Source organism: Malus sylvestris, chromosome 13, assembly GCF_916048215.2.
Source record: "Malus sylvestris chromosome 13, drMalSylv7.2, whole genome shotgun sequence".
NCBI lineage: Eukaryota > Viridiplantae > Streptophyta > Magnoliopsida > Rosales > Rosaceae > Malus > Malus sylvestris.
In genome coordinates, this window is record NC_062272.1 from 4,720,792 (window position 1) to 4,747,346 (window position 26,555).

The window sequence follows — 26,555 nt, forward strand, 5'->3', positions numbered from 1 at the left end:
AAATCGAAAAAAAAATTCAAAAAAAAAAAAATTGCCTAGGCCTCTTCTTCTTTGGTTCTAACAACTTTCATAACAAATATATATAAAGAAGGAGTTTTGGGCTACCACTTAGAAAGGAAATGCCTTATTCATCAACTCCCTCGACCGGAGACTTGGGGGACTCCTACGATATGCTACTGCACCTTGATACTCGGAAGTCTCACGACCACTCAGTGACTTGAATTTTTCAAGTCTTCAAACGAGAAGTTTTCCTCACTCGGGAAATTAAGGGAGCACTACCTCAACCTACATGCTTCACTCACAAAGCTTTAACATACAAGTTTCAACAAAAGGAAAAATTCAAAGAACTTAGTGAAAAAGGCCTTGGTGTATTTAACACAATACGTTGAAATGAAGCAAAGCTTGTTTATTGATATCTCTTATAAGTTACAAATATGTACATATACATAAATCAAAATAAATAAACAAGAGGAAGCTTTCACAAGGTTGCTCAGGAGAAGTCTCAGCAGTCGGCAGAGCCCCAGATTGAGGAGGCACCATAAGGTGATTATTCGGAGCCTCAGTACTAGGCAGAACCCCAGAAGGAAGAGGCACCGAAGGTTGATTATTTGGAGCTTCATTACGCAGTACAGCCCTAGAAGACGAAGGCAATAAATGCCTTTGGAACAAACCCACAAACCTCTGATGATCAAGTAAAATCTGACCATCAGATTTCTGCAGCTGGTCGAGCTTCCTCTTCATGTTTGTAGCATAGTCATGTGCGAGCCTGTGCAACTGTTTATTCTCATGTTTGAGCCATCTGATCTCCTGCTTGAGACTTATCACTTCAGCCGCCAATGATTTAACTTGGCGGGTTCGAGCAAATAAGCGTTGGGCCATATTAGACACAGAACCTGCACACTGAACACTGAGAGCCAGAGAATCCTTAACAGCCAACTCATCAGACCGTTTGGAAAGTAGTCTGTTATCTTTGGGAGTGATAAGGTTCCTGGCCACCATCGCAGCGGTCATATCATTCTTCATCACAGAGTCCACAACAGTAAGAGGACCAGTAGGGGATAAGAATGATGGGTGCCATATGTTGTCTTGAGAATGCATGGCTGCCTCTTCACCAAAGTTCAAGTCAAAACGACGGTCGGATGGGCCAAACATTCTCAGAAATGATGAAGGAGAAATGAGGTGCAATAAATATCTGAATTAAGGGGAAAATTCCTACAAGCAATAACTGTCTGAATGTACTCATTGCACACAATTGGTGCCTTTATAAAAGAAAGGGCAACATGGCCGTTGATTCAAAAATTGAAGTGGCACCACTCTTTGGATTCCGAAGAGGCACCACTTTCCAACGCAACATCAGCTCATCGGGTACCACATATAATTTTGCCAAAGATCTCTGACAAAGTTTAGACACATAAATTTTGAAGGTCCAGTTACCCTACTATTACCCACAAGGGTAAAGGAACACCACCATTGCTTGATAACTAAAAAGTCTCAATGTGTGTCAACCTCCGTGTTCCGTGGCAAGGCAGATTGGTAAAAATGCCCAACCTTTACTCACATTCGAGAAAACACTCCCAACAAGATTGCTTTCTCAAAAATCGAAGATGCACCGTTCTCTGAATCTCGAGAGCCAGATCCCCTACAAGATTGCTTGTTCGAAAACCGAAGAGGCACCGCTCTCCGAACTTCAAGAGACAGATTTCCTTAGATAAAGCTTGTCTGCAATCTTCACATGCAACATCAGTTTTCCAGATACCACAAACCATTTTTTCAAAGCGCTCTGACAAAGTTAAAATATGTGAAACTTGAAGCTCCCACTACATTGCTATGACCAAGAATGGTAAAGGAATAACATTATTACTTGCTCAAAAATCGAAGAGGCACCGCCCTCCGAATCTCGAGAGCCAGACTCCCAACATGATTACTTTCTCAAAAATTGAAGAGGCACCGCTCTCCAAATCTCAAGAGCCAGACTCCCAACAGGATTACTTTCTCAACAATCGAAGAGGCACCGTTCTCCGAATCTCGAGAGCCAGATCCCCGACAGGATTGCTTGTTCGAAAACCGAAGAGGCATCGTTCTCCAAACTTCGAGAGCCAGATTTCCTTGGATAAAGCTTGTCTGCAATCTTCACACGCAACATCAGCTTTCTAGATACCACATACCACTTTTTCAAAGTGCTCTGACAAAGTTAAAACACGTGAAGCTTGCAGCTTCCACTACATTGCTATGACCAAGAAGGGTAAATGAATAGCATTACTACTTGTTGTTAGGGAGACTTCTATATATGTTGACCTTCATCCTTCACGGACAAGTGAACTTGCAAAAATGCTCAACCCTTCCTCATATCTGAGAAGAAACCAGAAAACCCTCCAGCCCAGTTCAAGAATAAACCTGTGGAAAGTTACTTCTTTAAAAGCAAAAGTATCTCATATCATCTCTTCTCCATTTGCTTCTCCTTATCCTTGTTGCTGTTTACGACACAAGGAGAAAGAGAACTATCAACCGGAAGCCGAAGTCGAACCTCTAATCCAGGTTGCTTGCTTGGAAGTCTGATTGCTTACCTTGTCTGTTACCTCTTTCGGAAAATCTCCTAACTCGGCAACTTGGGGGACTCATACTATAGGGTTTTGTATCGCACTTGACTAAGCTCGAAACTACAAGTAAGCTTCAAGTGAAATTGATACATTACCTTGTGCATCTTCATCGATTAAAGATACCACCCCTGGATGAAGGAAAAGTACTTACAGAGAAGATACCACATCTACATATGAGACAGATAAGGCAAGTGAAAATGATATCACACTTCGGTACTTAGAAGTTTCGTGATTACTCAATGGCTTAGATCTTGCAAGTCCCCAACTGAGGAGCTTCCCTCACTCGGGAACTTAGGGGAGCACTGTTTGTACCATACTTGACCAATCCCGAAACTACTGAGCACCGGTCAACATTATACTGTCAAGGACCCAGAAGAGTTTCCTTCCAACCAGGAGGCCAATCACAGTGCGACACGTGTCGACATCATAAGTCAATCATAGCGCGACACGCGTCAACATCAGAAGCCAATCACAACACGACACGTGTCAATGTTAGAATGAAACTAGAAACTCTCATCTATAAATAAAGATCATTCTCTCACAATATTGACTAATGTCATTTGTACTAAATCATTCACTTGTACTCACTAAAGGAGAGCTTTAACCTATGTACTTGTGTAAACCATTCACAATTAATGAGAACTCATCTACTCCGTGGACGTAGCCAATCTAGGTGAACCACGTATATCTTGTGTTTGCTTCCCTATCTCTATCCATTTACATACTTATCCATACTAGTGACCGGAGCAATCTAGCGAAGGTCACAAACTTAACACTTTCTATTGTACCAAAGTCCTCACTGATTTTGTGCATCAACAATACATTTGTTTTCAAAACATAAGTTTTATTACTTTTTGTTCTAATAATGAGGAATTACTTTAATTAATTTTTTTATATAAAGAGTCGTTAACAATGTAAAAGTTTAAATTACTTGAATTAATTTTTTTTTTCTATAAAGAGTCATCAATCAACGGATAATAACCTTTTTGTTAATTCAAAAGTATATGATTTATCATTATTATTTAGATTCTGGAGACTTATCTACAAAAAAACAAGACTATCTAGAGCATTGTGTATGAATCCATGTTTTTAAACATTCCAAAAAGATGAATATTCATTTTAATATAGTTTATAATTGGGTACGTTTTAATTCAGGGTTGGTATGTTTTCATTTGATGTTGGTACGTTTTCATTTAATGTTGGTACGTTTCCATTTGGCGTGGGTGTATATTTAGATTTGAAAAGTTTAAATTTTTAGACTTAAATATAGTTGAAATTATTTAAAATATATAGTAGATAGTTAAATGTAAATTAATTTCAATTAATTTGAAGTAATTCAAATCTCAGTATCTTAATTAAATGTTTCAAAAGCTTAATAAAAAACTCAAAAAGCATAAATGTTTAATCTACAAAAGTCTAAAATGAGGCATCTAATTCTAATTTCTCTATTTTAAAACGGAAACCGAACTTAACCCAACCCGCTTGAAATGGGCCGATTCGGGCTAGGGTCAACGAGTCCTCTTTTTATTTATTTTTATTTATACAATCAAGGCCGTCTCCACCCGAACCATCACTCAATAGCACCGCCCGAACTCAGATCTGCCTCTTATCCCGCTGCAAATCCACCAAGAGCTGATGCAACTGCAAATTCATTCGAGACACAGAAACCAACCTAGAAGATTACTGCTTGCTTTTGCAGTTGCTTCCTTTTCTGCATATCCAAATAATCCAAGCAGCAGCAGAGTAATGGAAGATCCCAAGAAATATGTGGAGACTAGCTTAAGGAAGGCTCCACCCAACAAATCGAATCCGACCACAATCGGTAACCCGATCGATATTGGTGTAAGGATCCCAAAATAGAAAGAGAAGGAAATTCCACTTATCGACTTTAATAAAAAAAAAAAAAACACAGATTAAAAATTTGGAAGAAAGAAAAGCCAAGTTCAGATCTTTATCTTACCTCTGAAACGCTCCAACCAATATCTCCAAATATGCACGTGCTGATTGACATCGATTTTGTTGTTTCACCTGACCATGTAGCGCAGACACAGCGAAATATTTGATCTAGAAATTTTAGCTTGCCTCAAATGTTAAAAACGACGAGTATTGTTATATTCATCCACTTGTTTTATTTTTTTGGGTAAAAGACTGTTTACTACCCTCATGTTTTGTGGTTTTCAACATTTAGTACATCAAGTTTTTTTCATCTCAGATTCATACCTAAAGTGTAAATTTTGGGACAGTTTCATACATCCGTTAGTCAAACTGTTAAATCTGCCGTTAATTATGACGTGGCGCCATGACTGGGCGCCACGTGTCATCCACGTTTTTTTTTTTTTCTTCTTTCTTCTTCTTCCTTCTTCTGCAACTTTTTTTTTCTTCCTTCTCCTTCTTCCTTCCCCTTCTTCTCCTTCTTCCTTTTTCTTCCTTCTTCTTCCTCCGAATCTGGGGAATTTTTTTTTTTTTCTTCCTCCGAATCTGGGGAAGATGAAGGTTTTTTTTTTTTTTTTTTCTTCCTCATTCTTCTCCTTCTTCTCCTTCTTCCTTCTTCCTTCCTCCTTCCTCCTTCCCCTTCTTCTTCCTTCGAATCTGGGGAAGATGGAGGTTTTTTTTTTCTTTCTTCTTCTTCCTCCTCCGACTGCAGCTTTTTTTTTTTCTTCCTTCTTCTTCTTCCTCCTTTTTCCTCCATCTTCTTCTCCTTCTTCCTTCTTCCTTCCCCTTCTTCTCCTTCTTCCTTCTTCCTTCCCCTTCTTCTCCTTCTTCCTTCTTCTTCATCTTCCTAAAAAAAAACAAAAAAAAAACCTTCATCTTCCCCAGATTCGAGGAAGAAGAAGAAGAAGAAGAAGGAAGAAGAAGAAAAAGAAGGAAAAAGAAGGAATAAGGAAGAAGAAGAAGAAGAAGAAGGGGAAGGAAGAAGGAGGAAGAAAAAAAGAAGTTGCAGTCGGAGGAAAAAGAAGAAGAAGAAGAAGAAGAAGAAAGAAGAAAAAAGAAAAAAAAAGAAAAAAAAAACTTCCCCAGATTCGGAGGAAGAAGAAGAAGAAGGAGAAGGAGAAGGAAGAAGAAGGAGAAGAAGGAGAAGGAAGAAAAAAAAAAGTTGCAGAAGAAGGAAGAAGAAGAAAGAAGAAAAGAAAAAAAAATGTGGATGACACGTGGCGTCCAGTCATGGCGCCACGTCACAATTAACGACAGATTTAACAGTTTGACTAACGGATGTATGAGACTGTCCCAAAATTTACACTTTAGGTATGAATCTGAGACGAAAAAAACTTGATGTATTAAATGTTAAAAACCACAAAATATGAAGATAATAAACAGTATTTTACCGTATTTTTTTTCTCATCCAACTGACATGGATGAGCGAATGTGCCTGGTAGCACCTTTACCTATTAATGATGTATGCCCCGAAGCTCGAAATGATGATTGACTTTATTTATACTAGCCTTTTTGCACGCGCCTTGCGCGTGCGAAAGATCTTTTTTTTATCATGGCGCGCTACGCGCAATATACAGATTCTATTAATCGCAAGCCTTGCATGCCCCTAAAAATCTTTTAAATATACGACGTTTATTTGTAATCTTACTCTGAGTCCCTCTATCTTTTACTTTAGATTAATCCATGATGTTTAATTTCTTTGCCTATTTCTTCTTTTGTTAGACCTTTTATTTTTCACGGGAGCTACGGACCCTTAAAAATCTTTTAAATATACCACGTTTATTCGTAATCATGCTCTAACTCATATTTTTTGCTTTAGAATCCATAATATGTAATTTGTGTGCCGATTTCTTCTTTTGTTTTCTACTGGTGGCATTCTTTCTCGTTCTTCTTCCTCCCAGATTATATTGTACATGTAAGAGCATAATTAAAATGAAAAAATGGTAGAACTGTTCTGCTTATTAAAACTAAGAAACTAATCAAAGTGTGTAAAGAAAAGAAAAAAATCACAGCAATTGAATACAAAAAATAAAATACATCAACCAACGAAGATACAAACCTAATCAAAGTGTGTAAATCCCCGAGATGCTTTGGTGCATTCCATATCCTATTTTGCCGCTACAGTCCTTGGTGAATTGATGGTCCCTCATCATCTTTTTTCTCGACTGCCCTCATCATCCTTTATATCTTCCTTCAGCTAAGATTAAAGCAAAAACTGAAACCCTGATCATTCTCAAACATGCAATTGGAATCTGAATACAAAGAAAACATGAAATTGGAGGACCATACAGAATTGGGCTAGGGATTGGACAACACTGACACCATTAAATATTATAATACAGAATTGGGTGGAGAAACTCTGAATTTATACTATAAATATGACTTCTGGACCTTGTAATTATACTATAAGTATGTGCGTACCTTTCTGCGTAGCAAGAAGATAGTGATGAAGCACTCTAATTCTGCTATTTAGCATCTTGATGGCACTGTGAATTCCTGTAAGATGAGCAGCCACTGCACACAACCCAGGTTGTATTAGTTTGTATCACAAATATAAACCTTTCTTATAACTGGATGATCCCACACTTACTCAAACCATGTATGATATCTTCAATTGCCATGACAGTACCAAAAACGCAATGGCTAAAATGATCGAAAATATCCATCCCATTGAAAGTATAGACGATCTGCTAGCAACCTAAAATCCCAAAATCCCAAAAACACGTCTATAAAAAATTCAAACTTTGACGTGATTTCATAAATGGACGTGGGAGTTCGAAAAATGAACGGAACTGCTATACAGTTTGAACAAACGTGCTGGACGTGGTGATTCTTTTCCCCACGAAATTATTTTCTTTTCTTTTTATTTTTAATTCTGTTTTGTTTCTAATGCTTTTGTGACAGAAGTATCCCTGTATTTTGATTGCATTATTTTCAACCAGTTTTAGTTTTTTTGTTTAAGGGGCTTTTCGGTCCAATTTTTTTTGGTGAAGCCTTGAGACACCAAAATGTCCTTCTGGCTTTCTAATATTAGAGATTTTTATTATCGAATTTAATAAATCAAACAAAAACGATGATTATAATTCCACAGTGATAAATAGGAAACCACGAACATAGTTGAACATAATGCTTGTGTAGGACTTTGTTTATTACTAAAAGGTTCTTGGTAAGACCGTTGGTTTTCTACAAAAGTTAGTTAGGGAAAAATAAAACGAAATAACTATAATCTTTTACCTAACGACGCTGCCATGGAAGGTTGCTTGATGAGATGCTCTCACGGCGGCGCACTATTCAAAAACCTCAAACCCCTCCCTTTAAACCTCCCCAGAAACTCCATTCGCGGCTCTTCCATGTCCGTCTACTCCGGCGGAGGAGGAGGATCGGCTCTTAGTCTCAAGGTCTACGACGCATTGCTGTTAGACGCTGGAGGCACTCTGTTGCAGTTGGCGAAGCCAGTCGAAGATGTCTACGCTTCCATTGGAACCAAATACGGTGTCGTATCGAAATCCCACTCCTCAATTTCCCATCAAAATTTTAAAATTGGAGCCAAATTCAAAGAACCCTTTTTTTTTTTTCTGCAGGTGTGACTGCAACTCCAGCTGAAATCAAGCAGGGATTCAGAAGAGCATTTTCTGCTCCTTGGCCTCAGAAGCTGCGTTACCAGGTTCTTAAATTGGTTTAATTTAAATTTCTGCGAATAATTCAAAACTAGTGTGACTAATTAGTTGTTTTGGGTACTAATAAGGCTGTAATTAATCGATAATTATAGGGAGATGGGAGGCCATTTTGGAAACTTGTTGTGTCCCAAGCCACTGGTTGTTCTAATCTGGATTATTTCGAACAAGTTTATGAGGTAATTTCAGTGATTATATATAAAGATTGAAGCTTTGAAGCGAATTGCTTTGAAGGAAGCAAAGGAAAACGTTGAAATTTTTGTTAGTTCATTGTTAGAAGTGCTTTTGGTTGTCAGAAAGTACTTTTAGCTCTTCCAGAAGTAGTCTAAACCGACCATGGTTATGATATTGTTGATGGTTTTGGTTGTTTTTATCAGTACTATGCTAAAGGCGACGCATGGCGTCTTCCAGATGGAGCTTATGAAACAATGCTTCTTCTCAAAGAGGCTGGAGTTAAGCTGGCTGTTGTATCCAATTTCGACTCCCGCTTACGGAAGCTACTTGAGGACCTTAATGTTTTGCATCTGTGAGCATCTGGGCTAGCCTGTTGGATTCGAGGTGCACGGGTGTAGGGTTTCTTCGTTTCTTTTACGTGAAGAGATAAAGCATTTCTCATGCTTTTGTTTGCAGGTTTGATTCCGTTATCATATCTTCAGAAGTTGGGCATGAGAAACCAGATGCAGGCATATTCGAAGCCGCTTTAGGTATGCATAGCAATGTCGTCGTAGAGATCAAGATTTGTTCTTACAATTTAAAAGTACACTTTGAAGCTACTCTCTAAGTCCGTCTGTTGTTGCAGATCAAGTACGTGTGGATGCTGGCAAAGCAGTACATGTTGGCGACGACAAAATTGCAGATAAGGATGGGGCCAATGCCATTGGAATTGATTGCTGGTAAGAGTTCTTCACAGTACAATGTCGCACTATACAAAACAAAGCTGTAAATTTAGTTGATTCCAGAGTCGATACTACTTACCCTTGATTTGAATAAGCAGGTTATGGGGCCTAGATGTGAAGGCATTCTCCGACATTCAAAATCGCATTCTCATTTCAGAGTCTTAGCTTCCGAAGAACTAGGTACCACGCTGCATTTTTGTCGATTGTAAATTCAAGCTTGCTCGATCCTCATTTGTTCTTTGTTTTTCAGGTACCGCACTGTGAATCCCAAGCAGTGATTGAACCACAAGCAGTGTCTTCGGCTCCAACTGATCGATTGACAGATTCATTAATTTAACCAGTGATATTACTGGAAAGGAAAATATCATCCGATCAACTCAAACAGTGAATGTTTCAAGTGGAAATAAATGGATATTCATTGAACATCAATGGAGCTTACAGAGATCAGGACAACGTTACATTTGCCCTAGCCGAGGTACACTTTTCAGTTGTAAATGCTAAGACAACAATTAAACGATTTCGTTAAGCAAGATACCGATACAATTTTCTGTCCACATTGTCCCGTTCCAAAAATTCCCGCTCGATAAGAGACTCAATCCGCTTCTTAACCTCCGTTGGGTTGGCCAGGAATCGAGATTGCAACTGCTTTGTGACCTCGGATATTACGTTGTTATGATCCAGAGTCCTCCTTGATTTCATGATCCTCACAATCGCAGCTTCGATCTGGGGCTTCCTGTCCTCCTCCACTCTCTGCCGAGTCTCTTGCTTTTCAGGTTCTGATTCCTTCTGTGCAACCACAGTTCCTATCTTCACCTTATGTAACTTACTCGTGAACTTGTCATTAACGAAAAAAGCATCGTCCTCACCAATGTCTTTACTCATAGGCTCTTTCCGAAGAACATTCTTGCCCTTCACACAAGCCATGGATTGCAGACATCTCTTCAAATCTAAAGCAGGAATCTCCGTCGCCTGCTCAATCTCCTTATAGTTCAGCCGATCGGCATTATTGAACAGCATTAGGACACACATTTGGTAAGTGGAGACATTCAACTCATGCCTCTGGCCTTTCCCGAAGGTAGCCTTTATATCCGCCGTGCCCATGTTAGTCTGCCAGGACAATCTCCGACCTGTATGCGTCCCGAGGTAATACGAACGGAACTTCTCACAGAGTTCTGACATCTCTAACGGAAGGTTGCATGTCACACTAGGTTGAGTTGGCCAGGACCCTGTCGTCAGAACCTGGACAGTCAATGTAGGGCCATCCCCTAGCTCGGGATGACTTGCATAAAACCCTTGCATTGTATCCTGGGCAGTTTTCATGTCTGTAAACATGCCCTCTAATTTTGAAGTAAATTGGTATCCGCATTCGGTCTTGAGCTTAACTATCAAACTTCTCTCTGCCTCGTCGGAGACAGTTTTACCGGACAAAAGCCGCTTTGCCAAATGCTGTTTATAGTACTTCTCGAATACGTCTTTCTCCTGCAGGTAACGGAACAACATCATCACCTTGTCGAGAATAATTTCTACATCCTCCTCGCTGACCCCCTCCAAACCTTTGCGGAGTTTGTCATCAACGAACAGTGAGATGAACTCAGGCGAGCGGTTGTTGAGATTAATGAAGTACTCGAAAGAGGAATTCAAGGCATTTAGGAATGTCTTGTCATTGTTAAAAGACAATCTAATGATGCTATCGTACTTATCCTTCTCATCCAAGAGCCTTTGGACAAATTCCACCGGATCTTTCAACGTTTCCGGATCACTAACCAGCTGTTTACCGGTTTCCCTGATGTGGGAAGTCATCACTTCTCGTATTGTTGAGAGACCGTTGGCAACCCGACGGAACAAGTTGTACATTCTTCCAAGGTCTTCGTACTTGTCATCAAGAAGCATGTTCACCAAACCTGAATTATCCATGTGGACTAATCTCAGCATGTGGTTTGCAATCATCTCCTTCTCCACCACATTCGTTATCTTGGCTTCACTCTTGGCATCCAAGTAATGTGTCACCCTCTCCAGTTCCTCATTCAGGCGCCTCTCAGCCTGCTGCAGATAATCTCCACAATCGCAGCACTCGATAAAATTTTGAGACTCGCCCTTGTAAAATTCAGCTGAAACCTCAAGAAAATGATTCTCAAAGTCGTCCTGGTAAACTGAAGGACCTAAATCCATAAGCATCTTGATTATATTCCTCATCAAACCGCGGTTGATAACATCACCTGTTCGTTCTCTCAGCACTAGTTCAAGAAGTGTGTTTAGAAGCCTCGTCTGAATCTTGCTAGAGCGGACAATGTTGTCTCTCCAAAGGTTCAGCCCAAGCTCGTGAACTGGGGTTTTCTGGGTGCTCGGAATGTAAGTCCTGTCCATGTACATCAGAATGTCTCGAATCATCTGCAACGCCTTGTTGTGTTCGGTCCATTTCTTATTCATTTCTTCAAGAAACATTCCACCCTGAGCAGATTCAATCGATTTAGATATCTCTTTGAGATGGGAAGTCATGGTTGTAACCAGTCCCGAGTAAAGCTTCTCGCCGAATTTGTGAAGCACCATATTGTAGGCATTTCTACGTCCATAAAACAACCAGAGCATAGTTCAGTAACAATATAATCAATTCTCATTTTCTAAATAAAATGCAAAATCACATAAAATCCTAAAAGCACTTCTTCTCAATTATAGTCACTTTAAATGCATATCAATTCACAATTAGGCATGTTTGGACTGCTTCCGCATGGACCAAAAGCACTTTCTGATGCATTTGGCACGACAAATTAGAAGTGCTTCTGGTTTGTGAATGTGCTTTGAGGAGGAGAGGCAACGAAAAGTCCTCAAAAACTCTAGTTTTAATAAAAAATGACAAATAAATGTGTAAGTGAATAGTACCAAGAAAGGTAAAAATATGGTTTTTTGTTAAAAGTAAACAGTACCGGGAGTGTTTCATTAAAACTCGCTTAAAATTTAGGGCAATTAGCTGAAATTATCAGTTTATGACATTTGGTTACAAAAATAATCAGTTTTACATGTCGTCATTATATCATCGTTGTGTGGTCGCTATATCATCATTGTGTTATCGATATATGATTAATATGTCGTCGTTGCTAAAAACTGATAATTTCTGCAATCAAATCTCAAAAACTGATCATTTCTGCAAATAACGTCAAAAACTAATCATTCCAACTAATTGTCGGAAGATTTAATATGTTTTTGACGTTACATATGCAAACAAGTGTTTTCTGCAGCAAGGTTGTTTTCATTTCATTCAAACATATTTGGCATCAAAACACTCGGAACCTAATTTAGCTCTCCCTTTACAAATAATCAATCCATTCCTGGTTCGAAAGCATCGAAACCAAAACGATGAAAGTGAATTTAACAAATAATAATAATAATAATAATCAATAAATAAACAGCAATCAACAAAATCTAAAATCTCCAAATAAAAGCAAAGCAATTTAAAAAACAAATACATGAAATTAAGAGGAGGGTGAGGGAGCGAGCGAACCTGTAAAGCTCTTCGAAGCTGAGGCCACTGGCATTGTGATTGTAAATCTCGCGGATTGCGTGCTCCAGAACATTCCACGTCTTGTCAGCGTATTTCGGATCCACCACCACTCTGTGCTTGAAGGCCTCTATCTGAAAATTCCGCTTCTTCTGGTTACTCATCGGATTCTTCTATTTCCGATTTCGGTATCGCCGCGTGACTGTGTCGTTGAAAATTCCTCTGCTTTTGATTTGACGGAGGCGAGCGGAGGGAGGGAGGGAGGAGACCGGCGGTGATTGGAGCTTTTGATTTGATTTGCCGCGTGACAGCGACGTTGAAAATGATTGAAACGAAATTGATTGGATGGTGGAGGGGAGGGGATTTAAAGCTTTGTATTATTAATCATTGAGGGATTATTGATTAATTAAATTAATTAATAAAAAATATAAAAGGTTGAAGGGTGTGGGAGGAGGAGAAGCAAGGCAGGGGGTGGCTTGGGTTTGCGACGATGCCATTTGATTTCGTTTTTGGTTTTGCTGTTGGAGAAAGATGGAGTTTTGGTATTTTCTCTCGTTTCGTTCACTACTTTTCTCGTTAAGTTACGAAACGTTTCGCCGTTGCGTCCGTTGGTAGGTTTTAACCGCACGTTTCGTTTCGCTTCTGTGAAGGGTGAAAACCAAGCCTCTCTCTCCTCTTGGGCCTCCTACCCTTGACTTGGGCCTAAGCCAGTGGAAGCCCAAGAAGTTAATGAGAAATGGGCTTTTAAGCCCGTTGCGCCTCTCTCCTTCTGGGCGTGGCGTTAGAAGTAAGCGGTCGTAAATTTCAAGCAACTGCATGCTATAAATATACACAGAAATCTGCAGAAGGCAGAGCCTTCGAACTTTCAGAAGCTTCTACAGAAGAAGAAACCAGAAGCTTCTGCTTCTCAGCGGTACGAGGTTCCACGATTCCTGTGCTCTGACTCTTTAGGAACAAAGCGACGCCGCTCGCCTCCATTTCCCATCACCGAACAAAATGTCCCAGGATATCTACTCCGAGCGCCCCTTGTTCGGCGGCGCCATTACTAGCACCTTCCCTCTCAGATTCCAGGTCAGTTTTTGTGTGTGTGTATATATATATATATATTGATTATTTTGGTCTTTGTTTTCGTAATTTTATTCCAAATTCTGCATCTTTTTCTTATTTTTCTGTCAAATTTGTAGGATGTGAGCAACATTCGGCAAGTTCCCGATCACCAGGTTCGTTAATTTTGTTAACTGGTTTTACTACTTCTTCAAATTTTGCTTCTTTTACTTAATTTCATGTTGTGGATTTTATTTATATGGTGGGTTTTTAAAGGAGGCGTTTGTGGACCCTGCCCGGGACGAAAGCTTGATCTTTGAGCTCTTGGAATTCAAGCATGAAGTCGGCGACAATGGAAGCGCCAACTGGTTTCTTCAGGACCTTGCCACTGAGCAAGATGCTGAGGGAAGCATGGTAAACCCTGAACCCTAAACCTTTGCAGCCTAATGTATCGGTTTTGCAATTGTATTTCAACGTTTTATTTTCACAATTATTTCGTCAGGTGATCGAGCAGTCTGGCATAATTGAGGCCCCCGGATTGTGTTATAGAGACACGCCTGCTGTTGTTACAACTGCTGTTGGTCAAATGGTATGTGCGGTTTCGCTTTTGATTCATGCCATTCGTTTTAGGGAGCTATATCTGTGTTTTTCATTTTCGAATGTAGGCAATTTCCAAGGGGCGGCAAGGAAGAGATGCACAAAATATTGTGAGGGTATGTTTGTTTGTTGTGTTCTCTGGTGTTCTAAATTGTTTCAGAGTGCTACTCCAAGTTCACTTGGGCAAGTATGCTAACCAAGGTTTTATCGTTTGGAGTTGGCCAGGTCTATGTGGCGAATCTGCGCCTTAAGGGAGTTAATACGGATGTGCTGATTACTGCATATGAGCCCGTTCATATAAAGTAAGTTTCCGTACAAATTTGACGTTTGTTCTTGACTGAAACTTATTTTGGCTCTTTCATCTAGATACAACAGAAACTTGTCTCTTGGAAACATGATAATCGTGGATGTCCGTTTATTTTGATTGAGATTTTGACGAGTATGTATGAAAGATGTGATATGAATTACACCACCTCCTGACTGCACCATACCCTTTAGATGTCGTGTATGCCTTCTTACATGAAGTTTGCAATATACTTTATTCTGCTGCTTATTTCCGTTAAGCAACTAAAAAGGGGAAATTACATCCTACATTGTTAATCCATTGGACGCTTTAAGAAATACAGGTCCCTCCCGATGAGCCTTCCCTGGTTTTCATTTAGTACTGCATATAATCTTCGTGTCATCTCGTCTGTAAGCAGTTTGGTTGAGTCAATCGATTTGAAAATCTGCCAAATGCAAACAATTAGTGCATAGCTTCCTCCTTTTATGTTATCATTATCGTGTATGATGGTAGAAAAGAATACGGTTGATATGAAAGGATTTGAGTCTGCTGCGGTTGAATTCATTCAGGTCAAAAATTGAAAATATGTGCATTTTAATGTCTTATGTGTCGATAATTTGTGACGTGTGCATTCTATGACATTGATGTGGTTATGTTATTTTGGTTGCAGTCCTTTGAGCGAAAGTGCAAACATCGTGGGGGCTGGTTTTGCGGTACCTGCAGTACAATCTGGGCATATGCCGGTAGCAGAGGTCTTTAAACTCGCCGTCTCTAGCTTCAGAGTCAATGACTGGAATCTTTTTGGTTCTGTTGCCTGAGATGTATTGTGTGTTCATATCTGCAGACTGCAGCAGTATTTTTAAGAGAAGGTGAAACTCTAAATTAGGATAAGATGGGTTTTTGGAAGAGGCATGGGTTGTGACATTTTGTAGTTTGTTTTCTTTTTCCCTTTTGGGCTTCTAAGAATTCAAGTTTTCTTCCGATCACAAAAGTTCAAATTACAAGAGTACAGACCATCTATAAAATTGATGTTGGGGGCTTGGCATCTGATTGACAACCAAGCAATAACGTTGATTTATGTATGAAAGTAGCTAAAACTACGTCATCTGGAACTTAATTTTAGTTTCACTATGACTCATAAAACTTAAAAGTTGCTACTTTATATTTGAAATTAAAAAAATCGCTTCAATTTGCCTCCTGAAACTTTATTTTGATCCCATTTTGCCCCCTCAAGTTTGAAAGTCGTCTCTATAAATTTCAAAATCCGCACCACATTGTTTTAGATCTGTTAATTTCTATGTGGTTTTGATTTGGTGTGCCATTCTAATCAATTTCTTTTTTTTATTTTTGGCATCTCTTCGGTTTCTTTTAAACTAAATATTCTATGATTGTTGTATGTTAACGCATAATGAAGATTTTTAATCAAGTTTATTACACGTGTGGCATATCTTATTGGGTATTAGATTCCACATATGTTTTAGGAGGCGACTTATAAGTTTAAGCAAAAAGAGAGAGTCTACAAGTCAAATGAACGAATTTTAAGTTTCAAGAAGTAAATTGGTGACTTTTGAGTTACAGAGACAAAGTGAGATCAAAATGAAGTTCTAAAGGGCGTAATTAAAAATAAGTCATGAAACTACTATCGTTTAACTTTTTATTTCTTTGTTCCTTGAAATAAAATTTTAAACAGTTTTACACGTTGACCCCTTGAGGTAAGATTTTGGATCAGTCACTGCACCACAAGGACCACGAAAATATTTTGGCTTATTATTGATATTATTAATAGTTGGCCAAATTTTTTTTCATGATCCTTGTGATGATACACTACTTTCGATGTGACCCTCGTAGTGAGAAAGTTTTTAATTAAACCCTCGAGGTGGGCCTTGTTAGCAATTGAGGTCCAAATCCAAATTTCCGGTAGTCTACCGTTAAATAAATTCACGTGACTATCACATGAAAGGTCAAATTCATCATTTCAATCCAAATTACATCTCATTCAATGGACATCTAGTATAATTTATAGTATAACTGAAATTAGAGTTTACAAAAAAAAAAAAAAAAAAAAAAAAAAAAGCTTGAACGCGAAGACTGAAACTAAACTTGTAAAACCATGTCAATGGCTAGGAGAAAAGGTAAAGGTGAAATCGTGTCTAATTTCTTAGGTATGATTTAATTTCGTTTGAAAATTCTAATACTTCTAATATACCATTGTTTTTTTTTTTTCAATGCCAACACGTCTTTGATCATGAGTTAGAGTCTTAGTCTTACTTGAATTTTCATTCTTGTATCAATTTGTACCAGTTTGAATGCATAAATACCTTTCAGTTTGTTTTTTTAATTGGTAATGTGGTTTTATACAGACCCTAGTCGCCCAGTACACAACTTTTCAAATTTTTTTCTTAATCTTCTTTGAATTTTAATTCTTTAACGTTCTTACGCTCTTGAAGTTCATATGCGGAGAGTAGACCTGAAGATTGAATTTTCCGCAATGCCTTTCACCCATAGTCTTTAATTCTACAATGCCTTTCACCCGTCTGAATGCATATATACTGCATTTCACCCATTTTCTTTAGCTCTTTAAGTTATTTTTGTGCATATGTGATTTTTCTGCATTATATAGGTTGAGATACATGTACTATCAAATTGAGGTGATGGTTAGTGACGGTGGAGGAGTCCACTAGTGGCTATGGCGGTGGCTAGGAGCTTGAGATGAGAAACAGGAACTGTTGGTTTTTTTTATCTTTACAAGTTTCTTTTGTTTGTAATTTTTTTTAATTCAATAATGTTTATGTGTTTTTATTTTTCAAAATAAATAAACTTAATTTTGACTGATCCACATGTGATAGTCACATGATTTTATTTAACGGAAGACTAACGGAACTTTGGATTTGAACCTCAATTGCTAACAGGGCTCACTACGAAGGTTTAATTAATAGTTTTTTTCACCACAAGAGTCAAATTGAAAGTGGCGTATAACCACAGGGACCACAAAAAAAAATTGGCCCGTAATATTTCTAACTTAGTGACATGCTAGCCTAGGAGGTGGGGAATTTCTTTTGGTTGAGTAAGTGTGAAGTTTTATCAAAAAAATCGATGTGATTCTTTATTTTGTCACATCTCAGTTGTAAAGTTTTACATTCCTCCTTAAGTTTTTCTCCAAAATTACACCTATTTTAGATGTACTTTGATTGAATAAAGAAAAACTATACCTCACCAAGCTAAAGCCACCGTCCTAAATTTTAAATTGGACCGGCGTCCCCTTTCTTTCATCTTGAGTGAGAAAGGAGTTTGGTTTCTTGATTTATTCAGACAATGTATGGCAAAGCTTAAGATAATAAATCCTGATATTTTATGTCATTGTCACACTTATCGTATCTAGATTATAAGATTTTGCAATGATATGATGTGAATTGGGCAAATTTGACAACCAATAATTTCAACAAATTAGTCATCATCTCTAAAGTATGAAAACAAAATACAGTGGGAGGGAGGGCAGCCATATTGTATGCTTTTGGCCCCACTAAGTTCATAATTCAAACTAGCTGCCTGCCACGTGATTGACTTGGTATATATTTTGCCAAAGTGAAAGTTACACTTACACACTACACATATGTGATCTCCTTAACATTTTCCCCTAAGTTTTTCTCTTATTTTGTCTCTCCAGGAAAATTTGGGTCACGTAGTCTGGTACCGTGCAATCATATGTAGATTATTGCTAACAACGCATCAATAATTATATAAAGTTTCGATATTATCAATATGAAAAGTATGTCAATAATCGATGATGTATCAATGTTAAATTGTCGGAGCAACGAGCTATGTATTCATTATTAATTTTGTTGACAAGTTTACTGATTTTCACGTAATATGGGTCTGAAATTCGTTTCTAACCTCTTGACCACCCCGTGGTGGTTACATGATCAAACTATTAAGGCCAACTTTTTTTTTTTTTTTGTGGTCCCTGTGGTGACACGCCACTTTCAATGTGAATCTTGTGGTGAAAGGCATTGTAGAATTAAAGACAATGGGTGAAAGGCATTGCAGAAAATTCAATCTTTAGGTCTGCCCTCCGCATACGAACTTCAAGAGCGTAAGAAAGTTAAAGAATTAAAATTCAAAGAAGATTAAGAAAAAAATTTGAAAAGTTGTGTACTAGCCGACTAGGGCCTGCATAAAACCACATTACCGATTAAAAAAAAAACTGAAAGGTATTTATGCATTCAAACTGGTACAAATTGATACAAGAATGAAAATTCAAGTAAGACTAAGACTCTAACTCATGATCAAAGACGTGTTGGCATTGGAAAAAAAAACAATGGTATATTAGAAGTATCAGGATTTCCGCGACTTCACCTTCACCTTTTCTCCTAGCCATTGATGTGGTTTTACAGATTTAGTTTCAGTCTTCGCATTCAAGCTTTTTTTTTTCTTTTTTTTTTGTAAAATCTAATTTTAGTTAAACCCAAAATTATACTAGATGTCCATTTAATAAGATGTAATTTGTATTGAAATAACGAATTTAACCCATCATATGATAGTCATTTGAGTTTATTTAACGGAAGATTAACATAAATTTGGATTTGGACCTCAATTGCTAACAAAGCCCACCACGAGGATTTAATTTAAAGTTTGTTCACTACAAATCACATCAAAAGTGGCATGTCACCACAAGGATCACAAAAAAAATTTGACCAATAATACGATGTTGTATAGATTAATAGTGGATTGTTGGCCTTTCATTTATTGGTCGATTCGACCGGAGAGCGACGATCACGTGTATTATCCAACTGATTCACATATTAAACGAAGACCCTATATTTTGGTTGTATATACCCAACTCTACTAGTTATATCCGATTTTGAGAACTACTTTAATCATACAGTATTATTGAAGTTTCTATTGAAAGTTAAGAGCAATGAAAAATAAAAAATAGTGTTTTTTACGTTCTTTTTTACCTCTCATATGTTCTTGTTCATTTTGTTTTTATTGATCTTCTTCAATTTATTTGATTTGACGGTTGAATTAAGAGGGGTGTGAAAGATAAAACAAGTGTATAAATAACACCACTCAAAATAAAAAATAAATTAAAGTTAAGGGATGTTAACGTCAAATTAGTGGCGAGCCAGGCCAATTAAAGTCCATCTGACTTGATAACACATAAGCTAATCATCTGGTATCTAAAAGAAAAGACATGATGTGACCCCAACTACCGCAACTTTTTTAATCTTATCTTAATACATATTATTCCAAAATATTACAGTATTTAGATAACTTCCCCAAATCTTGAGAGGAAAGTAAGAAGGTAGAAAAAACAAAAAACCTCATAAATAATTCATAAACCTTTTTATTTTGTCAAACCATAATAGCACTGGATTCGTAATGAAACATTACATCCTCAACAAGAGTAGTAGACAACCATTTAGGAAAAAGACATACTCTATCTTACTATGAGTATCCCCATTTGTTGATACAAAAGAAGTTACCGAGCGAGCTGCTTCGTGTCGAAGGTAATACCATAAAATTAGGAGGACAAGCAGATTCCGATTGTTTGAGTCCTATGTTGCTGTTTTCCTACCCAGGACTGTCTCTGAGATTTTGGGGACCCTATGCGAAATTTATAAAAAGGCCTATTTTTAAGATAGTTTTCATTTTTAAAAAAGTAGGACAATATTTTGGTACTAGAAAATAATAAATAAATCAAAACAACATTTAGGACTCACTGTAAGTTTACAAATGTCATTAAATAAGTAAAAAGAGTTACAAATATAATCTTCACTAACTAATAAAAAACAGTTCAATCTTAAGCAACCAAATAAAGAAAAAAAAAACTTAAAAAACTCTAACTTTAAAGTTTCACTTGAATATATAACATTATTATACAATAAAATTGAAAAGAAAATCGTTTTTTAAGGTGTTGTTTTGGCTCTCCTATTATCTCATTGTGCACTCCAAATTTTTTTATTTAGAAAGAATAAAAAATTACACTTACAAAAGTACACTATAAGATTTTAAAGTGCTAATAAAAGTATTTTTAATATATAACATTTACATATAAATATAAGATACCAAACAATTTTGGGGGGCCCTTTAAATTTGGGGACCTTATGTGATTGCACCTTTTGCTCTTCCTCAACGCCGCCTCTGTCCCTGCCCACCCACCAACTCCGGCAAAAATGCTCAAGAAGGAAAGTAATTTGTATGACACGTTACACCGTAATAATGACGATTCGTGCCTATAACTTCAAGACATTTGACAATTACATACATGTTATTGTATTACTTACATGAGACACCGTGTGGCAATGCATTTGTGCCATGCAAGTCTTTATCCTCGAGGAGGAGAAAGACATTCCATTGACTGTTGTAATTATGCCCATTTCTCTTGTGTAAGTTTGTAATATCAATGCGTGTGCTTTTACGACTGAATGTGATTTAATAGCATAATCACAGCGTTAATGCTTAAGCGTTTAATTCTCAACACAAATATCTAAATTATATTTTGGCGTACAAAGACTTTAATTCTTAAAATTAGAAGAATTAAATGTTGTTTCGATAACATGTTTTACAGGAAGTTAATTTTGTGTATATCACATGTGATTCCAAACTAAGGTCATCGGCTATGTGATAGAAGAATTTGCATGCATTTACATAGTATATTTTTCTCCACTTATTACTGGCTGACGAGTTCAATACTTCCTTAGGACTAATGTATTATGTAGTTTACTTCAAATCTTTTCTTCCAAAAATTGTTACCTGCATCCCTTGAAATCATAGTGTGCAAAGCTTGGGACATATTTCAAATTACAAAGTGAAACACCTAGAGGATAGAACAATATATAAAATATATGAGTTTAAACAATTATTGGACCCATACCTCAATCGTGCTCACAGATATACTTTTACCGACACAGGCATAGCTGTGAATCGTGATATGGTTTCTTTAGTTTAGTATGGTAAATTCCTTTCTCATGATGGAGACGGTAATTAGATTAATATAGATTAATTATCATTATTGTTATTATTTTACTTATTGCACCATGCAAGCAAACATATCAACACTTCCCATACATCCCATGTTCAACCGGCAAAATCTAGTCATATACAAACACTAATGATATGGGGTTTTTCTTTAAATAATGAATTTATTGTTGACTGTATTTTTTTTATTAGGGGTAATTTGATATGGGTCCAAAATAACTAAAAATTTGACCTATTTCAAAAATCAAAAGTCACTAAAAATTGGACCTATTTCAAAAGTAGATCTATAAAATTGGACATATTTCAAATTTTCCTTTTTTTTTATCCGAGCGCTAATAAGAGTAACAGAGGAATCAAACTTCAAATTATTAGGGTGATTATTCTTAGGGAACTTTAACGAAAAGCACCTGGTGCTGTTCACTTTAACGAAAAACCACATTTTTACACTAAAAAGTCAATCCTGGTACTATTCATTTTACCTTTTATTTTGTCCTTATCATTAAAACTCAAAGTTTTCAAGCCATTTTCATTAGTTTTCCTTTATTCTTAACTAACTGTTACTGAGTTATAATTGTTTACATGGTCTTATTTTGGTTTAACCAAGTTTAGAACAAAAAATTCGATACCTTACCCCCGAATCATAATTTAATTTTTTGCCTTTGATTTGGACATCACAGTATCACACCAATCACTGCTTTGACACAGGAGACAATAATCTCTATGAAACATCAAATTCTAGACTGATCTATTGCTTTCCATCTCAAGTTCATAACACTGCCTCTTTTGTCAAATTTGAATCTTGTACGATTTTGAAACTTGTATACAGAATTTAAAATTGAGTTGACTTCTATATGAATATGCATATCAGCGTATTTTCAAAGTCGATGTGAGTGTGAGAGACTCATAAATATGAACGGTCAAGATCGGTCCGCATTTGCATGCACGACGTATTCTACCATGGCAGATAGTATTTTGTACGTAAAGAAAATTGGACGGTGAAGCGTTGAAGCATGCAGCTGTCCTCTCTGCTGACAGAGACCATAAAATTATGAAAGCAGCATAAAGATGGAAAGGATATCAGAAGGAGGAGACCCGTCGCACAGTTTCTAGCTACCAACAAGGCAACCAGCTACTAAAACTAGGTAAGGTCACCGCAAGCAATAGCTGTGGAATGACCCACAAATATTCATCAATACATTTCTTTCTGTGCATAGTACGGAAAAGTGCTTATTGGATTCTTCAAGTTGGTTAAGCTGCTTAAAAGAGTGCACTCATGATTAATTACATGATCCCAGTAACCTGTCATTCAGTACTTCATTCTTTTACTTCATTTTATTTTGGATTAATATTGTGCATGCGTGCACAACTGTCATTCCATATCTTTCTAGCTAGCTAATATTCTTCTAATCATAGAAAAGAAATTCATCCATGCATGCTAAGAAGGTTATTGTTTAAATATAATTTTTATCAATCTACACACAGACGGGTTGTAACTACATTATTCTGCATAGGGGTCACATTGTGTATATGCACATGATAGCTTTTTCTCACTCCCTTCCAATCGGCAAGTTCCAATCCTTTTGTTCGAAATTTCTTCGTTCATATCGAACCGCTTGAGAATCAAATCATGTTCCACAAGACCCTATATCAGCTACACATTCTTTTGCATTTATGCCGGAGACGTCATTAGTGCTATGGGTGTTGGCTTATGTAGATAAATAATGATGAATGAACTGTGGCATTCCACTCGCCACCAATGCGGAAGGATTTCATCGAAAAGAATGGAACGCTGCTTCGTCATGCTGAATGTGTTAGATCTCGTACAAAAGCAAGTTTTTTATTAAATATAAATTCGAATTTGAGACCTTGTTCGATATTAAAAAGAAAGATGGTAATGGATTAAGAATGTGTTAGTGTGTGACATAATTTGTGAGAATCAATTGCCCGGCAGTTGGTCATTAACAAATGGCTCATGCATAACCAATTGATGCTGCTTAATTAGCATGCCCACTTGGACAACACAAAAGGCCATAAACTGGAATTTTTTAAACCAGAGTCTTTATTTTTTGCCAAGAATTTGAGTATAAAGGCAAGAGATATTAAATCCATGGTGCTTATAATATGTTTGGATATGAATTGAATTGTATCTTTTGAAAAAAAGAGGGACTGGCTTGGCCTAAAAGAAGACGAAAATGATTTATTTATAGCTCGGCCAACCACCAACATTCCGACAAATTTGTTTATATGATTGAATCTGATGAACTAGCCTGTGTGGAGGGTAAGCCATCTTCATCACCCTCATGAATATGATAGCCAGGTACGTAGCAAGACACGTGATTTCTTAGGCCATCATCGTCAGGTATTAATCCCATTGGTCTCTTTCGATATCCCTTCAACGGTGTGGATTCAATATTGTGATGTTGGAGAGAGAGAATAGAACCTACGATACAGGAGGGCAATTTTTTTTTTTGGATAATGCCTCTTTTTTTTTTAGGGTAATGCTAGGTAGACCAACTTTTCAAACTAAATTTGCAAACTAAATAATGTGTCACTAATGGGAAATAAGCAAATCAATACTTAAATAATAATCCAATGATCAACAACCACAACATTTAGTTACAAAATGTAGTTAAAATTTGTTCTATCTAGCATTACCCTTTTCTAAAAGTAATAATTCTTACGTTTTTGTCAATTATACTCTGACATATATGTGTAGAAATTGAAGAAAATTGGGGTTCCAACATAAAACCAATTGATAATATGGGGAGTAGCCCAACCTCTTCTAAGCCCATGCAAGATCCCTCCTCCTATCAATGTGAGATTCATTATCAACACCTCCCTCACGTGTGGCGAATTTTCATGCCTAACACGTGAACAACATAATGGGATGACATGGAGCACGTGTGGCCGTTTGGCTTCACATGTGGGACAACTTGCTCTGGTACCATAAAGAAAGTTGGGGTTCCATCATAAAACCAATTAGCAATATGGAGAGTAACCCAACATCTTATAAGCCCATGGAATGTCCCTCCTCCCATCAACGTGGGACTCATTCTCAACATAAATAAGTCATTCAAAATGCAAAAAAAAATTTGAATTTATGCACAACATATAAAAAATATTTGAAAAAAAAGTGTGAGAAATGCATGTAAAAATTTCTATTCCACGAGAAGAAGCTAAGTCTAATTCATTTTCTTATATATATGTGTGTGTGTGTGTAAAGAGCTTGATAGTGCTATTTTTGTCACAACCATTTTGGTATTTATAATTTATTATTTTACAATGGTGTTTGGTTTTACCCTAAAGAGAAGAGAAAAGATATAATTGAAATAAACTTATATTATAATACATGATTTTATTTTTTAATTACAAACGTTATTTTACACTAATCAACACTAAGTGGAAGAAAAATGGTCTAAATATGAGACACAACGAGTTAAAAAAGAAAAATCCTAATCATTAGAACAATTCACCGTTTATAATACAGAATAGAAATTAATATAATAAAATAATAATTGATTAATTAATTAAGTTGGGTGCAGAAAAGTAAATGTCTTGGGATACTAATGAAATGACTAGGCACTGGCTAGTTAGTGCTGGTCATCACAGTATTAGCATTCAAGTTTAATTAGTTTAGTACAAGTTAATCAGACGTGAAAGATAATGATCGATCGATCGATCGATCGATTCAATTGTCATTATCGAATGCCAACTGGTTTTATTTCCATTTACGTGTAAAGATTTATTTAGTTTCTACGTACATATATATGATTACTATCTGCTGGATAGGTTTGTTGGTTGTTGAAATGTAATTGTTCCTGCTTCCGATTTATGTTCTTTTTTTCTTCTCTTTGCTCCCTTTTAAGTAACACTAATTGACTATTAGGTGTGTTAAGCACAGCGCTTGAGATCTACAATGTTCTAAAGTTCAAATCCTCAAGAAAAAACATTGAGATGAAATATTAAATTACTTCGCGAACACGATGACATTTATGTGTGCCAGCCCCAATATTCATCAAAAGTAGTCACGACACACTCTACTGAGATATTATATGTTATACTTTGTAACCTTCTCATACATTTATATTCTGCTAAAAATACCTGTTACTTGGCAGTGATGCAAAATCATATAGATGCATTATGTAACAATTACAACAACAAAAAAGTATTATCTTACTAAGTCGGATTGACTGTATGAATACTAGAACGTCATTACACTTGGTTTTGTGTCAAATCTTTCTTTAGTTCTAAGTACTCCGTGCATTTTCTTAAAATCTCTTTCCAAGTCTTCATAGGTTTTCCTCTATCCCTTTTCTCTGAGCTTCTGTCTCATAATCGCATCTTCTAATCGCAATATATGTAGATTTTCGATTCACATGCTCAAACCACCTTAACAAATTTTGAAAGTCCTCTTCCGTTTGATTTAGTTCATAACGATCAATACATAGAATCATTAAGCAAATTTCAGAATTTGAACTTTGAAAACATAGTGCTTGAGTCATGAGGATCAAATATCTTGCGCAACGTGGCTCACATGTATTGAATAGAGAACACCAAAACTGTAGGGTATATTTATGTAGGGACACAAGCCTCTGCATTATGGCGTTTGAAATAAAGTTAATTAATTATTGAGTATCCTATTCTTTAACATAAAGATAACTTTATTCTTCTTATCATACATGTTTATCCTTGGTTGTTTTAGTTGATAGTTTAGAGCTTTAAGTGGTATATGTAACGATCATGAGTCTCTGCATTTAGGCGTTTGAATAAGTTAATTAATTATTGATTATCCCATTGTTTACTATAAAGATAACTTTATTCTTCTTATCATACATTATTACATGCCATATATATATGCATGCTTCAACTATATGTAAAATTTTAACAAAGTCACAGTTTTTTTACAGCTCGTATATTAATCCTTTATGCGTGTTTGATAAATGTAATATTTGGAACTTTACTATGGTAAATTATTATCCATTTATTGTTCGAAGATCCTCGAGGAGGTAGCATAAAATGGTGGGAAGTGGGAACCTAATTTCCAAAGGTAAAGGGCAAAGG

At 36.7% G+C, this 26,555-nt stretch overlaps 3 protein-coding genes and 1 long non-coding RNA gene across 5 annotated transcripts; 2 read left to right on the forward strand and 2 right to left on the reverse strand.

The window, feature by feature from the left end:
- Positions 1-6,462: 6,462 nt before the first annotated feature.
- On the reverse strand, positions 6,463-7,239 carry LOC126597638 (uncharacterized). Its single transcript, XR_007614294.1, has 2 exons — positions 6,951-7,239; positions 6,463-6,726 (listed from the first exon to the last, which is right to left on the reverse strand). It is a non-coding gene; the product is annotated as an uncharacterized LOC126597638 (long non-coding RNA).
- A 430-nt stretch (positions 7,240-7,669) lies between these two features.
- On the forward strand, positions 7,670-9,651 carry LOC126596597 (uncharacterized). Of its 2 annotated transcripts, XM_050263230.1 has the most exons (8): positions 7,670-8,021; positions 8,111-8,193; positions 8,299-8,382; positions 8,581-8,729; positions 8,834-8,907; positions 9,003-9,096; positions 9,198-9,279; positions 9,350-9,651. In XM_050263230.1, the coding sequence occupies exons 1-7, from the start codon at positions 7,778-7,780 to the stop codon at positions 9,262-9,264; spliced, it is 795 nt and encodes a 264-aa protein (XP_050119187.1). In that variant the 5' UTR covers positions 7,670-7,777; the 3' UTR covers positions 9,265-9,279; positions 9,350-9,651. The 2 variants fall into 2 exon arrangements, with proteins under 2 accessions (XP_050119187.1, XP_050119188.1); XM_050263231.1 differs by lacking the exon at positions 8,299-8,382.
- On the reverse strand, positions 9,491-13,160 carry LOC126596596 (cullin-3A). Its single transcript, XM_050263229.1, has 2 exons — positions 12,596-13,160; positions 9,491-11,659 (listed from the first exon to the last, which is right to left on the reverse strand). Exons 1-2 carry the CDS (start codon positions 12,754-12,756, stop codon positions 9,622-9,624), a joined length of 2,199 nt encoding a protein of 732 aa, XP_050119186.1. The 5' UTR covers positions 12,757-13,160; the 3' UTR covers positions 9,491-9,621.
- Positions 13,161-13,396: 236 nt separating this feature from the next.
- On the forward strand, positions 13,397-15,507 carry LOC126596598 (uncharacterized). The gene is made up of 7 exons (XM_050263232.1): positions 13,397-13,663; positions 13,777-13,812; positions 13,913-14,050; positions 14,139-14,225; positions 14,302-14,349; positions 14,459-14,535; positions 15,187-15,507. Exons 1-7 carry the CDS (start codon positions 13,589-13,591, stop codon positions 15,332-15,334), a joined length of 609 nt encoding a protein of 202 aa, XP_050119189.1. The 5' UTR covers positions 13,397-13,588; the 3' UTR covers positions 15,335-15,507.
- The last annotated feature ends 11,048 nt before the right edge of the window (positions 15,508-26,555 follow it).

Coding starts and splice junctions, on each gene's coding strand:
- LOC126596596 (XM_050263229.1), bottom strand. CDS start 12,756: ATGAGTAACCAGAAGAAGCGGAATTTTCAGATAGAGGCCTTCAAGCAC. Junction 11,660..12,595: donor AGCTTCGAAGAGCTTTACAG/GTTCGCTCGCTC, acceptor TTATGGACGTAG/AAATGCCTACAATATGGTGC.
- LOC126596597 (XM_050263230.1), top strand. CDS start 7,778: ATGGAAGGTTGCTTGATGAGATGCTCTCACGGCGGCGCACTATTCAAA. Junction 8,383..8,580: donor ATTTCGAACAAGTTTATGAG/GTAATTTCAGTG, acceptor TGTTTTTATCAG/TACTATGCTAAAGGCGACGC. Junction 8,908..9,002: donor CATATTCGAAGCCGCTTTAG/GTATGCATAGCA, acceptor CTGTTGTTGCAG/ATCAAGTACGTGTGGATGCT.
- LOC126596598 (XM_050263232.1), top strand. CDS start 13,589: ATGTCCCAGGATATCTACTCCGAGCGCCCCTTGTTCGGCGGCGCCATT. Junction 14,226..14,301: donor CAACTGCTGTTGGTCAAATG/GTATGTGCGGTT, acceptor TTTCGAATGTAG/GCAATTTCCAAGGGGCGGCA. Junction 14,350..14,458: donor ATGCACAAAATATTGTGAGG/GTATGTTTGTTT, acceptor GGAGTTGGCCAG/GTCTATGTGGCGAATCTGCG.